The sequence below is a fragment of the Mus musculus genome, chromosome 6 (genome assembly GCF_000001635.26).
Source record: "Mus musculus strain C57BL/6J chromosome 6, GRCm38.p6 C57BL/6J".
In the NCBI taxonomy this organism is placed as follows: domain Eukaryota; kingdom Metazoa; phylum Chordata; class Mammalia; order Rodentia; family Muridae; genus Mus; species Mus musculus.
In genome coordinates, this window is record NC_000072.6 from 8364481 (window position 1) to 8380108 (window position 15628).

Genomic DNA, 15628 nt, shown 5'->3' on the forward strand with positions numbered 1-15628 from the left:
CTTATTAATGCCATGCTAAATGAAAGGATGATTTATCTCTAAGGAGATAACGCCCTTTTCCCTCCCAGAATGCTTGCCTGCTGCTCATCACTGTGAGCTTCACCCGGTGTGCCCTCCTCTCTCTCAGCTACTTATAGGTAGTGAGTGGCTTTTTCTCTTCTCCACCTCCAGTCTCCAGCCTGCTGAGATCTACAGCTTGCCTCTCCTAGAAATTTTCTTTTAAACTACAATAATGTTGTCCTCAGGCTTTCTATTGAGCCACTCTTACTTTCTTTTATTAATGAGACTGAAAATCTCCAGAGGTGATCCTAAAATCTTGAGTATCTTGTGGCATCCCAGGTGGGGTTCCCAGAATTTCGCACGCCCTGGGAGGGAGAGATGCGTAAGTGGCAGCTGGGTCGCTCCAGAGTCTCCATTCCCCACACGGATCTCCTGTCTGCAGCGGACTTGGCGCTTAGCTCTGAAGGCTTTCCTCCTGGCTTGGGTTTTCTGACCCAGAGCCGGCAGAGGTTAGTTCTGCCCCCCAGTGCTGTGAGCTGAATTCCGTGGTCAATAAACCTGGCATAGAGTGGGTTATTATTTTATCTGTTTCTTTCCTGTAAGTACTGCGACCCTTTCTTGCGGTTTCATTCTTCAGCTCAGGTGTTTCCTTTCAGATTCAGGAGAGCCAAGGATGTGATGTTTATCTTTTTCATCACCTTGACTACTCTTAGAATCCGTTCTTCTTGCCTACAGCCAATTCAACAGATGTTTAACTTTGTCACCAGAATGATGTCAGTATCCCAAGGTGTTTTATCCATTGCTGATGTGTCCTGCTAATAATTTTGGTGTGGTAATTTAATATGTCCTTTGGTGTGATTTTGATTTGTCTTTACAATTTATATGCTTGAACTTTTACTTACATTTGTTTGCTAACTATGTTCCATCCTTCATTGTTGAGCCCACCTCGTCCGGCAAGGAAGACACAACACGGTCGGATTCTTCTCAACAGCTTTATTGCAGGAACGCCTGGATGCTGCTACGGGGACCCCGGGAACCCAGGGAGGACTGCTTATATACACCCCAGCACTGGGGAGGGCTATGTGTCCTCCTGGGATTGGTCGGTCTGTCGACACTTCATTAGCATGCACCCGATCTGGAGAGGTTGGCGCCAAGTGGTGACTAGCGCAGGCGCAGTAAGGTTGTTTATAGCCACAGTGTACTGGATACCGGCACCATCTTAAAATTAGCTTCCTACACTTCATTGCTTATCTTCTCCTATTCATGGTTCCTTTAGGATATAATGTTTGTCGACACACTGTGACCAGAGGCCTGGGCATGCCGTGTGTGGAACAGTTAGGGATTCTTGGCTCTATATTCCTTTTTTCTTCATTATGACAGAAAACATACAGATAGACTAACAAAATTAGAAAAGAAGAACTAAACTGAACTGTAAGGGACTTAGATGTGTGTTCAGCTAGATTGGATACCTTAACTCAAGGTTTTTTGGTTTGTTTTGGTTTGGTTGTTTGTTTTTATGTTTTTGTTTTGTTTTGGTTTTTTGTTTTTTCGAGACAGGGTTTCTCTGAGTAGCCCTGGCTGTCCTGGAACTCACTTTGTAGACCAGCCTGGCCTCAAACTCAGAAATCCGCCTGCCTCTGCCTCCCGAGTGCTGAGATTAAAGGTGTGTGCCACCACGCCCGGCTTTAACTCAAGTTTTATGACTTAATGAGGAGTGTGTTGTAGAATCAAATGGCACCTTTAGCAAGTGTGGGTCCTAATAGATCACTGTTGAGTGAATTTAAGGAAGCCTGCCTAATGTTATGCCTAGAACATGTATGACATCCCTCTTGTTGCTTTCACTGTCTCTTCCTGTTCAACATGTTATAACAAAATACCATGAACTGGGCAGCCTATGAATAAGAAAAAATTCTTATTTCTCAATGCTAGAGACTGAGAAGTGTAAAGTCACATTGTTGACAGATTTGCTGTCTGCTGAGGGCTTGCATTATATATACTATGCAGACCATATAAGAACATTCTCTCATGGTGGAAGCAGAGAATAGTAGCCTCTTTGGCCCTGCCTTAGATTTTCCATTGCTATAAAAAGACACCATGGGGGCTGGTGAGATGGCTCGGTGGTTAAGAGCACCCAACTGCTCTTCCGAAGGTCCAGAGTTCAAGTCCCAGCAACCACATGGTGGCTCACAACCACCCGAAATGAGATCTGACGCCCTTGTCTGGTGTGTCTGAGGACAGCTACGGTGTACTTACATATAATAAATAAATAAATCTTAAAAAAAAAAACAGTTTAAGAAAAAACAAACAAACAAACAAAAAAACACCATGACCAAGGCAGCTCTTATAAAGGCAAACATTTCATTGATGCTGGCTTACAGTTTAGAGGTTCAGTCCATTTTCACCATGGCAGCATGCAGGTAGACATGGTGCTGGCGAAGGAGCTGAGAGTTCTGCATCTTGATCTGAAGCCAGCCAGGAGGGGACTGTCATCCTCAGGTGCCGCAGACCCTCTGGGCCTTTCTCTGTGTGGAACGGGTCTCTAGTCACGGGTGGACAAAGGGTAAGATGAGTGACAAACAGACGCACACAGGAGAGGTCGTGTGGAATCTGAATGTAATTTTTCAAATCAAGCATCAGACTTTTTATGCAGAAGACAATAAGGAAGTTGGGTGACATACCCGCAAGGTACAAATGAGGTAACCGGATGCTTAATGACTCTTACACAGAACAGAGGAATGAAAACGCAAAGACTGGCAGGAACTGGGCAATAAAATAACTGAGACAGAGTCAGCCCTGTCTAAGGTCAGCTATAGTCTTAGAAGCCAGGTGTGAGAACTTTTCACTCCTAGGGCAAGGGCTTTCACACCCAAGTCAAGGTTCTAACTAGGGAGTTCCGTTCTAGCTAACCATCTCATGAATAATGCAATACTCTAAAACCACAGCCCGATCTACTTCCTAAACCATTGTAAATTCCTGTATATGGGAGCGACTTGGCTTTTATTGATAGTGTAATACCAGAGGCTATTCTGAATGTCACTGTCTAACTCAAGGGCGTTCTAGGACTGTTGGAACACTGGCGGAAGGCTTTAGCAATGTCAGAATTCAATCTTAAAAGGCACTTATAATAAGATGATACTGAAAGAGAACATGTGGATCCATACACTAGACTAACGCGGGAATGGAGAATTAAGGGAACGCCAGACTCCAGGAGGAGAGCTTCCTTGAAACTCTTTTTGCCTCATGAGCAGCTTTTAGGCATCCCTGCCTGACAGGCTGACTCGGCCAGAGTGCGTGGCACTCAGGCATCTAGGAAGAAGCTCTCTAAGTCCATCCCCACAGTAGCACACTTCCACCAATTAGGCCACACCCACTCCAACAAGGCCACACCTCCTAACAGTGTCATTCCCTGGGTCAAGCACATTCCCACCACCACAAGCCCCTTGTTACAGTGTAATCCCTTTCTTGAGCACTTCACCCCCATAACCCAGTCAGGGCCTTACCTCCTACTATCGTCAGATTGGTGGTAGGGGTTCACATTTGGATTTTGAGGGAACACTGATGTTTAGTTCATTGATAGAACTGAAGAGAAGACAGCAGGTACTTGATAAAGGTAGAACAGCAGTGACACCTACACTTAAAACTACAGCATTTCCTTCCAACCCTTTACCTCGCTACAGTTAGTGTTTGTCATTTTCTCTCATTTGATCCTTGTAACAGCCACCTTGTGTAGTATCACCAGACCCATTTTTCAGATGAAGAAATTGAGGTTGAAAGAGCTTAAGTAACTTACATAAGGTCTTGAAGTAGTAAACGATTTGGGTGGAGCTCTGACAGATTTCAAAGCCATTCTCTGTCTAGATTTCCAGACTGCCTTGTATAGTGAATGTGACTGAAGATTTAAACAGAGCTAATGGTGTGGCCTTTGCCCTGTTCTTCCCACTACTGCACTTGGTGAATGGCTAATAGGCAAACACTCCCAGGCGGTATTTGCATTATAAAAGCAGTGCTCCTTAACTCTAATGAATCTCTAATTGGTAGAATTGGTTGCAGTGATATTTTTATTTTTCATCTTTTCCCAACATATTAGCTTTGTGAACTAGCATACTAATTAATAGGTTTCACTACAGCCTTTTCACACATAACTTTGCTCTTATTAGTCTCCCTTCCTTATACTCCCCCCAGCATACACACACACATACACACACACACACACACACACACACACACACACACACCCCTCCACTCTAAGATGTTTTTTTAATTTAAACTGGGGCCTTTTTTCTTCTGTGTCTTCAAGGTGGCTGGCTATCTTTTTCTTCTCTGCAGATTATAATCTAGTCTGGAATAAGTTATGCAGTAGAATGCAGCCATTTAGTGCTTAGTATGTTCTAAATGCAGCAGAATGAATTAGCAGGGCATTGTGAAAAAAATTAATAGAAAGGCATAAAGTGTCAAGTGAACATAATATATTTTTAGATCAATGTTTTGTCAACATTGTTAAAAAATTCTTAATCTTTATTTCCTATACAGTATTAACGAGGTGATATAAGTTGTTTACAGGTATAAGGTGACTAAATTACTCTATTATTTTTACTTAAAAGCACTGTGAAAAAATATTTGTCATTTCTTTACTACATAATTTCTCAGATACTAAAATGTACTAAAAATTAACTTGTGCTCTGCATGTTTTTCTCATGTTTCTGACCATAGAAACATTTTTTCTATGTGAACTCCTTGGGAGAGTTTTCTTGTAGATTATGTTCTCGGATATGGAATTCTAGAAATAAATCCTTTCCAATAAAGAAAAGATGAAAAAGAATTTTTCCAGTACCTCTTTTACTTTTGAGATTATAATACATACATATATGCATGTGATATATGTATGTGTGCATAATATATATATCACATATTGCTTCATTTCCCTCTTCTGTTTCCTCCCTCAAAATCCTCCAATCTATCCCCTCTTTCAAGTTTATGGCCTCTTTTTCTTTAATTGTTACTTGTGTTTGTAATGTGTATCTGTATAGTGTTACTTGTGTGAACTTGCTTTCAGAGCTAACCGTTTGGTATTGGATATGCTCTTGCCTGGGGAAGACTGTCTCTCCTGCTCTCAGCTTTCCTTAGCTGCCTGTAGTTCTTTATCTAGGGTTGAAGCCTCATGAGATTTTTCTCTTCTTGTTATTAGCATGTCTGTTGGTGTCATTCTTGTTTAAATCTTGTTGGTTAGAATTTATGTCTGTAGCTTATGTTTCTAAGAAAGACAATTCCACAACAGACTTCCTACTCTAACTTGCACTTAGAATCTTTCCACCCATCATCTGCAGGGATCTTCAAGTCTTAGGTGCAGGAGTTGTACTGTAGATTGTATTAGACTGAAAAACTACGTTTTGATAGGTTGTCTGTTACAAAAAGAAGTTTCCTTGATTAGGGATGAGAACTACACTAACCTTAGGTATAAGGTCAAATATTTATGTAGTTAGGGATTGTGCTAATTTAGTCGATTGGTTTTAGGTCTCTGGGTAGTTGGCTAGGTTTCCAGTCCAGGCATGACCTCCCGGTTTTTGAGCAAACTCACTCAGTGTGATCTCTCTAGTTGTACCCTACTCCTGTCTCTTTATATGGAGGCAAAATGCAGTTATGCCCCTATCAGTCCAATCCTAGTTCTTAGGAGCTCAAGGATGCGCTGGTAATGACAATCCTCTTCCATATTAAATATGTCCAATTGAGATAAAACCATGATAGCTAGATATTAAATCCTTTTGCCTAGAAACTTATTTTGAATGATGTGGTTTAAATCAAGACCTCCTTCCAGTTGCAGGATATGCTGAGTTGGGAAGGCTTCCCCTACTTGGGAGAGTGGAGTGGCATATTCTCTATGACTGTCTTTTATCAAGAGAAACTAAAGAAAGGGAAGAACTAAGTAGAACTAGATCTTCCCATACTCACCAATCCACAGAGCAAAGAACAGCCAGGACAAAGTGGATAGTGCATAAGGATCTGTTGCTTCAATTGCCTACCATCAAACCACACCCTCCGTGCTAGCCTCCCTAGATGGACCACGGGAACATTCGTCTCCTTCCCCATGCCTGCAAATTTCTCTGCTTGTCTACCTTCCCTTAGGCCTACTGCTCACTTTCTTATGTCATTTTTCCTCTCCCACCCCGACCTTCTCCCAATAGAATTAAGGTCATGGTGATACTCTAATGACCCTCCCTTTCTCATCTCCTTGAAGAGCTCAAATATTTTTTTAATCCCATAAAATGCACAGTGTACATATTCCTCTACAATGGGGATTAGTAAACTCTCCAGCCTACCAGCTGTTTTCATAAATAACATTGTCTTGGATCTTAGCCACTTACCAGCTCACATGATGTCTGTGGCTGCATTTGGCTACAGTGGTGGAGTTGTGAAGTTGGGACAGAGACCATATGGTCTCCGAAGCCCAACCTGTTTACTATCTGGCCTTTCACAACAAAAATTAGCCAAAGTATTTCACATTAGTTCTCTAAGATCACAGTGAGCGCTATTAGTATTTGTAGCCTTTATCATTTACTGAAAATAAAATCTATACTTTTAAACAAAGAAACTAACACAGTTATAGTATATGAGGAATTTTGCTTCTAGTAAAACTTTAAAACTTCTGGATAAACACCAAGGGCATTGTATATTTGCTTTAAAAGGCCAGAAGGAAGGACAGAGGCTAACTCTCATCAGAAGTAGTTATCATTACCACTGGAAGAGAAGACGCATAATGTGTGGAGCCTAGTGCCACAAGAAGGAATGGAGAGAATGGGGTAGAGGGGAGTGGCCAGCACCAAATCCTGACTTCAGAGCTCCCTTTCAGAGCAGTTGGCTCTTCACCCCCTGGACCAGCTCTGGAGATGGGTTCTCCTGACACATGCATGGCTGCCGTCACTCACTCACTCACTGCCTCTGCCCTCTGAGCTTTACATACTTGTCTAGCAGAGGGAGGGGAGATCTTACCATACATTACAGGCAGTCTTCAACAGTTTTACCAAAGAAAAACCCGCCAAAATCTTCATGATTATTTTCTCTCTTTGAAATGGGTTGTAAAGTATAAGCAATGTTACTAAAGTATCTTGTTTTATATTTCTCACATTTGTTTTTATTTATTGTTCATTGTTTAATCTTGTAAGTGGATACAAAATAATTGAATTTTCCCCATGATGAAATTATCCAGTTGGGAGAAAATCCAGAAGCTGTATGTCACCGTGACCTGTTGTACTTCACCGTGACCTATTGTATCTCACCGTGACCTGTTGTACTTCACCGCGACCTGTTGTATCTCACCGAGACCTGTTGTATCTCACCGAGACCTGTTGTATCTCACTGAGACCTGTTGTATCTCACCGTGACCTGTTGTACTTCACCGTGACCTGTTGTATCTCACCGTGACCTGTTCATTTCCTTTGTTGTATTTGGTTTCGTTTGATGCACTGATCTTGCAGATGGCAGTTGGCCGTGATGACCATCCTACCTGAGCCATCACCCCAGTGGCATTTCCCCCTTGCTTCCAGACAGATGTATTGTGTGTTTTCAAGAACAGTGGCTCATAACCTTTCCAAGGCTTCCCTGGCGGTAGGGAGAAATAGAGAAAATGGCGTGTTCTCACCTTGAAACAAGAAAATGGCAAAGGAAGCATAGATTCTGTGTTGGATAATTGTAGCTGTATGCGGTGTGAGTGTGGCTATGGGTGAAGTGATAAATAGTTTAAGTAACTTTTCCTGGAGAGTGTCTCCTGCTTCCTTAAACATTCTGTTTGGTTCCGGATGTGCATTATTACCATGGCACAAGCATTTGTATCCTGTGGCTCAGTGGCTGCCATGCTCAGATCTGTAGTTAAGCAAACTGAATTCCTTGTGCTCTGGTTTCTCCACTTACGGATTATCAATGAATAGTCACTGTAAACAGCCACCTAGAAAGCCAATTGGAATTTTGGACATCTGAGATTACAACAATAGGTTGATATAATTTTTGTCTTAGCAATAAAATTATGACTATATAAAGACCAAATTTGTAAGGGTTTTCTTTCGGTATGATTTTTTTAAAAAATACTATTAACTTTTTTGGAATTTCAAAATGATCTCACAATTATATTACAAACAAAATATTAAAGTAATATTTTATAAATTTGTCTTTTAAATTTCACAAATTTTAGAAGGTATGTTACATGTTCAAATACAGTTTTTATTAGCCACCTTTAAAGTGTTTTTGCCACAGATTTGTAGGTGAAATACTACAAAGAGAAATTTGCCATTCATTAAACCAATAAAGATTGGATGTCTGCTTTGTCGCTAAGTTATATTATATACAAATGGAAACAGACCTGATAGACTAGAATGTCATTGATTACTCTTTATTGAAACACATGGGAGACAGTACCTACCATCAGAAAATTTAATTGTCTGTGGTTTTCAGATATAACAAGGTTTGTTTAGTTATATAGCTTTATAGCCTTTTCCTTAATTGTCATCCCTGATGAACTAAGCTTTTGTCTTTCCTAAGGAAAAGTTTACCTCAGGAAGCTTTCCGTGCTCCATCTCGACTTGATGTTCATTACTCTCCTTATCATCTGCACAGTCCTTACCTGTGATTTCAGTCAGCTCACTGTTCTGGACATTCTTAAATTGACCTAATTGTATGGCAAGAACAATTTACAAATTACTAAATTAGTTTCTGATTATGCTTCAGAGAAGTAGGCTAATTGGGTATGTACTGACCATGTGCCAATTCCCAATTATTAGTAATTAGCAAACTAAGGCAGGCCATTAATAACTTGTTATGATTATACTTGCTCAACTGTGGATCTATTCTGTGTCGTGTAAGTCAGCCTGCTCCAAGTTAATTTAGCAATGGAATCTGCAGAGGCACCAGACTTAGAACTCGTGTTACTAACTGAAGGCTCTTTATGTGTTTGCTCATGTTCTTTCCTGCTGTGAAGATTGTCTTCTATTGGGTTTACTGTCACACAGAAATATGCATATCTACTTTTATCCATAGGAACAAAAGAAGAAAATAAAAGTCATAAGGATTAATTTTATGAAAACAAGTTTAGAGGACAATTACTCATGTCATAAGGAAATTTGCATTTTAAAATAGTTTGCGTGTCTTTAAGTCATAGCTTTCTTAATTAAAACATGACTTGATAAACACAATTCAAATTGATGTTCTTTTTTCAGTGTAAACCTGTGTAAAGCAGGATACATTTTAGTGTGTGTTTATGGAATGATTCATGATATCCGTGAAAAAATATATTTTCTTTCTCCTTAAAATTAATTTGTTTACTCTGTAACAAAGGAAATAGTGGTTGCTTCCATAGCATGAAGCGTACAGTACCAAAAAACACTGCAAACAAACCCAAGAAAATTGTCCTTATAACAGAAGAGTTCTCCTCTGTCTTATAGGAGCTACAGCAAATGAAGTGAGATGTAAAACTTCTGAAGCAGAAGGCAGCCAGGCTTTGGAGGTAAGGAAAAGGCAGCGGGAATCCCGGGATGCAACCGATGGCTCTGCGTGCAGAGTCTCTGGCTGATTCACAGCAACAACTCACACGGAGAAGCCGGGGGTCAGTGAGAGCAGCGCTGAGCTAGCTGCTGGGAGAGGCTGCCCAGCTCTTGTGGGGTTTCTGGGTCAAGAAATGAAAGAGGAGGGGGTAAGAGAGAAAAGTAGAGTTCTTGAGTTAGAGCAGTCTATTTTTGAGAGAATTTTGAGAATTCTATTGTCAGACAATATTTCTCGACTATTCTGGAGAAAAACAGTTTATGTCTTCTTTTTCCGTAAAAAAGTTGTTTTATCCTGGAGGGAATGTTAGTATGTTAGGGTTCTCTATGCACAATGTATTAATAGTATCTAATCACTGAAGTAATTATCTTTAAGGCTTAGGGGAATGTTGGGCATTAGTTTACTACTTAGGTGGAAGAGATCGGCGTGATTGTGCAGCTTTCTGCACAGTGACTCATTCGCACGTCTTCCTGCAGCACGAAAGCACGTGCATCAGTGAGGTCAGGGTCTGCCCTGTCTGTCTCAGCACAGGATCCAGAGTGTGTGCCCAAGAAGACTGTCAAATGAATACATTCATTACAATTCATTAATTAATAATGAGCTACAAGTAGAAAGTTGCCTTTATTTTAAGGGATTTTTAATAATTTTCACTAAGCAAATGTTTTATAATCAAGGGAAAACTTACTTAAACTGATGAATAGGAAGAAAAATCATTTTATTTTTTTACTTACCTGCATTTATTCTTTCATTCATTCATTCCACAAATATTTACTAAACCGTGACTATACCTAAGACACAGTACAAAGAACTGGGTAGATAATGATGAAAGAAATGGATGCAAGAAAGAAACTATCTACCTTGTGCACCAAGCACGTGATCTCTTCAATTTCACTTCACTTCAAGCACAGAGCGAGAGCTCAGTGTTGACCATGTGACCCCCTGTGATTGGAATAAAGCACTGCTCAGTGTTGACCATGTGACCCCCTGTGATCAGAATAAAGCACTGCTCTGCTGGAGGCTCAGGAAGTAGCCACCATGACTTTGTAAGTTCTAATTGCTTAGTGTCTTTATCAGGTTACTGTTACAAAGCGCCATACTGTATACTGGCTTACAGACAGTAGGAAGTCATTTTAAGTTCCAGAACTGGGAACCCCAACATCAAGGTGCTAGCAACTTTGCTATCAGATAAGAGAGCCTGCTTTTTTAGTTCATGGGTGGTTCCTTCTTGTGTCATCACATGGAGCTTTGACCGTCACCCCTTATTAAAGGAAACAGTCCACCTTATGAAGGTTCCACCCTCACGACCTAATTATCTCCCCAAAGCCACATCTCTTAATGCTATTACATTAAGAATTCAGTTTCCACATGTCAAACCAAACAGGTGGGGGTGGGAGGAACTGCAGCATAATAAAGGATGTACTGGATATGTCTATACAGCTTGACAGTTTACTTGTCGGTCTGGAGTCTTCCAAGGCTCCTTCTTAAGGAAAGGAGCATTCAGAGTCACCAGGGAATTGAGCTAGCTCATTGTCAGGCTGTGTTCTAGACTTTCCATTAGTACCTCAGAGGCAGTGTACATACTCAGATGAGTTAGAAGTGCTTTCTGAGCAATGGAACAACCAGTGTTCGCTATCAGAGAGCACAAAAGAAACGGGTGCTCCAGAGGAAACCACATAGTTAAATCATAAGAGGCTATCTATGGTTTATCATAAAAAAGTCAAAATTATTTGTCTTTACCTTAAACACCTAAAATAGAATTCTTTATTTCTCTTCTTTAAAAACCCAACAATGAAAACATTGTTGTATAGTCTGTACTGCTTATACCTTCACGTAGAAAAAAACTATCATCTAATCTGGGAGTTTTAAGCTCTGGTGAGAGACTCACAACTCCCACAGTGAGTGTAGTATGTATGAGCCTATGGCCCTGAGTATGGGACTGTCTAGCCAGCAGACTGCATTTTACTTATATCTAAACATTTCAACCTTCACTTGACCATGGAGAGGTCTACTTGTTGATTTTTGCAGCCCCAAAGCATCTCTGTCCAAGTTTTCATCATCTCGACATATCACCATTATCTATGGCAGGTGTAGAACTGAATCCCTGAGGCATCCTTGGCTCCACTCTGTCCTTCACATTCCTTTTTATCTCTTTCATGTCTTGTCATCCTAGCCTCTGGATTCCAGCAGTCCCTCAGCCTTGCCACTGTTAGAACACAAAGCCACCACTTGTGCCAGGTTTCTACCTCCAGTGTTCCCTTAGAGCCTACTGGTAACATAGCAAACCAAAGTAAATGTCAGGCACACTGTTTATTGGCTTGAGACTAGCTGAGTTCTCACTAAGGAGAATGAGCACTTAAGCCTAGAGCGGGCTCCAGGAACCCCTTCCCCTTCCATTCTCATTCCTCGCCATGCCCCAGCCTTCCGTCTGGGCCACTGGCCTTCCTGTCATTTCATGATGCTGAGCTCTTTCTCTTCTTGTCCTGTTGGCTGCTGGCACTCATGCTCCTTACCAGAGCTTGCCTTGGCTCTTCGTTGTCATAGAAACTATCATTTATTTTGCTAGCCTTTCTCATGACTATCTCTGCTGAAGTGTCACACCCCCAGTCGCCACCACATAACTTTGTTTCATCTTCTCCACTACAGTTATCTCTGTTTCTGATCATTTATTTACCACCTGTTAGAATTAAAATAGACCTTATAACTCAGATTCACATCTGGTATATACAAAGTCCTTTCAAAAAAATATGTTAGCAATTGATTCAACAACCAAATAAGAAAGCCGAATGTCATTTGGATGCATTTGTCTTACCTCCTCATCAAGTCCTGATGAATCTACCTACTGAGCATTTTCATAGCAGGCTTCTTTTCCCTCAGCTAGGTCCTCATCTGTGCACTTGACTGTTACTGGATCACTGTTTCTTTCCCAGATCTCTTTCTTCAGTACCTCTAAAATGCCTTGAGTAAGAACTTAACCTCAGACTCTATTCAACCGCTACCTCTTGTGACCTCTTTGCTGCTGCAGCCAAAGACAACCCCATCACTTCTGACCTCTTGTGCTGTTCTTGATGACTTCACTGTAATGCCATGCTTAGAAGGCAGAGCTCACGGCTTTGTTAGCTTCACAGCCTCCTGTGCCATAAATGCACTGGCGGTGACTTCAGTTTCTGATTAAGTAAGTGGTCTTCTTTAACAAATTCTGTCTTCTGTTTTATTAGAAACTGAATATCTTCTCTCTAGAAAAAGAAACATGTTTTGTGTTTTGTTTTGTTTCAACTTCTTAGTAGTTAACCATTTTTTAAAAAAATCTTACTTTTGGCATTCTCATTAACAACAAAAAAATGATTTAATGATTTTTAGATAGTTTTGAAGCGCATATATTCGATAAAGATATTATAATTAATATACTAGCAGGGAGAGTCATAGTTCACTTTATTATTTTTTAAGGAGAGAAATGGTTTATTTGGTAACAAGGAATAAAAAAGAAATTCTTTAATTCTTCTCTCTTGTGGTGGTTGAACTGCAGTGGCCAGATGGACGCCACACAGGAATCGCTTCCTCAGACCAGATCTCCTGAGATTCAGACACCATAGTTGCATGTATCTTCTAGACAGAGGGGCTGGTCTCTGTGCTTGCTCTCTGAGGTTTTAGTGGCCATTGCAGTTTCCTTCTTGTCTTCAGGCTTCGTGGCAGGAAACAGAAGTACTTCCTTGATTTTGTTGGAATCTGTGAGAAACATAGTAAGTCGATCGATCCTCATGCCCCAGCCGACTGTGGGGGACAGCCCATATTCCAGGGCAGTGCAGAAGTTCTCGTCTATGAAGATGGCCTCGTCATCACCAGCAGCCTGGGCCTTGGCTTGTTCTTCAAACAGCTGTCGCTGCCACACAGGGTCATTCAGCTCAGTGTGGGCATCACATCCCCCTTCTTCATGACGAATGGCTCAAAGCACTCACTGAGACCCTCTTGGGAGCAGTGCCATTTGGCCAAAGGACCCATGATCTGTGAGTGACCACAGATGAGTGTAGGACTGATCATGTCACTTGGAGGAACTTTCCAACAAGCTTATCAAGGGGCCTGGCTGTGGGCCGAGGTGGGGGCCATTCAATATCTTTTGCAACACAAATATCATCAAGAATTTTTCGAGTTTCTTCAATTTCAAAGAGACTTGTTTGTGGCAGCTTCACACCTTGGGCTTTCTCAACCTCTTCTACCGTGCTGATGGCTTTGGTAGGGTGAAGTCAGTCTTTTAGGCTTGGCCTTCTGGCCCATCTGGGTAGTAGGCGATCTTTTAACTGCCTGTAATGTTTTTCACCATTTCTGACAGCATCTTCTCTATGATTTCCATGAGGTCATGATAGTCTGCATAGGCCATGTAGAACTCAAAGGTGGTGAATAGGATTGTGAGTCAAATCAATCCCTTCGTTCCATAACTGGCACCCAATTTCATAAGCGTGGCCAGTGGCACAACTACCAGCATCTTGTGGTAGAATTCTGGAGCAATTCTCATATACAAGTTCATGTCCAATTCATTGTGATAGGTGATGAAAGGTTTGGCCACAGCTCCCCAGTGACGAACACATCATGGGAGTTTCAGTCTCTTGGGATCCTAGCTCATCCAAGAAACTTCTTATATATGTGATGATCTCAGAGCAGACGATAAATTTCTGCCTCACAAAGTCGTTTAGGATCAAGTCCAAGTATCTCTGGTGATACTGTGTTTCCTTGTCTTTGAGACCAAAGTGACAATGAGGCAGCATGTACAGCAGTGTGATCTCCTAGGGTGATGCTCAGCTCACCCTTCGTGGTTTTCCCAGGATTCCCCTCAACTCCAATTATGTCTCCCTGGCGCAGGTTGTTAGTTATGTGAACAAATTCCTCTTCTGATTTATAATTCCTGGAGTTGGCCATCACTTGTAACTTGACACCCTCTGCTCAAAGGTCATAGAAGATGAACTTTCCCCCAGAGGCTCTCTTGGCATGGATGTGACCTGCCACTTTGAGGGTAACATCAGTCAGGTGGTCCCAGGCTGCAGGTGACTGTATTCTTGGATGAACTGAGTGAGTGAGCTGTCCGTCCACATGTTACTTGTGTGTGTGCGGGTTCTGCCCCACTGACCTTCAGGTGTGGACTGCTTGGCTGTGGATCTTGTAGTATTGATTTGGGTCCAGAGTCTTCTCCTCAGCACCCACACCATTGTCATCAGTGTGGTTGGTCGTGGCACAAGCAGTCTGCTTTAGCTGTTTCTCACAGAGCTCTTTCTGCTTGGCCTCTTTCTCTGCCAGTTTCTTCTCAGCTTTCAGACACCTCTTCAGCTCATTCTTGCTTAGTTTCAGCTGGCCATCCACTTAGACTTCACTCTCCTGCAGTGTGGCCATCTTCCCCACTGGCCTGACCCAAAAATATTATCCATAGTTCACTTTAAAAGACTAGGAAATGCAGAAGTGGTTGGTTGGTTGGTTGGTTGGTTGGTTGGTTGGTTGGTTGGTTGACTGACTGGCAAGCCAGCTGGTTGGTTGCTTTATGTGTTAAGACAGAGCCTTTGTATGCTAGGATGGCGTAGAACTCAGTCTAGCCTGGACTAGCTCAGACTCTCAGTGATCTTACTGCTTCAGACTCTTAAGGGCTGAATTACAAACATAAGTCATCATATCTATCTGTAGAAATAACATGATAAGAACATAACTGGTAAATTAGAAGGGGTTCCATAAAGCTAGAAGTAATGTTTGTAGTGTTTTATGTTTGTACATGTACACATTTATGTTTGTGTGCATAGATAGGTATATTTATATATGTCTCTATATATGTATATTTCAATGTATATATAAATGTGTGTTTATTCATATGTACATATGTATTTAAATGTATATTAATGTTTACTAAGGTTCATGTTTGTGTACGTATGCATATTTATGTTTGTGTACATGCATATATTTATGTTTATGTAAGTGTGTATATACTTGTGTGTATAAATGTGTATTTGTTTACATGTATATATTTATGGTTTGTACATGTATCTTTGTGTATGTAAATGTGTATATGTTTGTGTGCATAATTTATATATTTATATATGTTTATATTTTTTAGGTGTGTATATGTGCATGTTCA

At 41.1% G+C, this 15628-nt stretch overlaps 1 protein-coding gene and 1 pseudogene across 2 annotated transcripts in view; one reads left to right on the forward strand and one right to left on the reverse strand.

The window, feature by feature from the left end:
• Umad1 (UMAP1-MVP12 associated (UMA) domain containing 1) overlaps nucleotides 1-15628 on the forward strand; it is a 169480-nt gene that overhangs the window by 105193 nt on the left and 48659 nt on the right. For both annotated transcript variants that reach the window (NM_001302353.1, NM_001302354.1), the window contains exon 3: nucleotides 9426-9487. In NM_001302353.1, the coding sequence (NP_001289282.1) occupies nucleotides 9426-9487 (62 nt within the window). The remainder of the gene's footprint in view (nucleotides 1-9425; nucleotides 9488-15628) is intronic.
• Gm8428 (predicted gene 8428) lies at nucleotides 12963-14929 on the reverse strand (annotated as a pseudogene).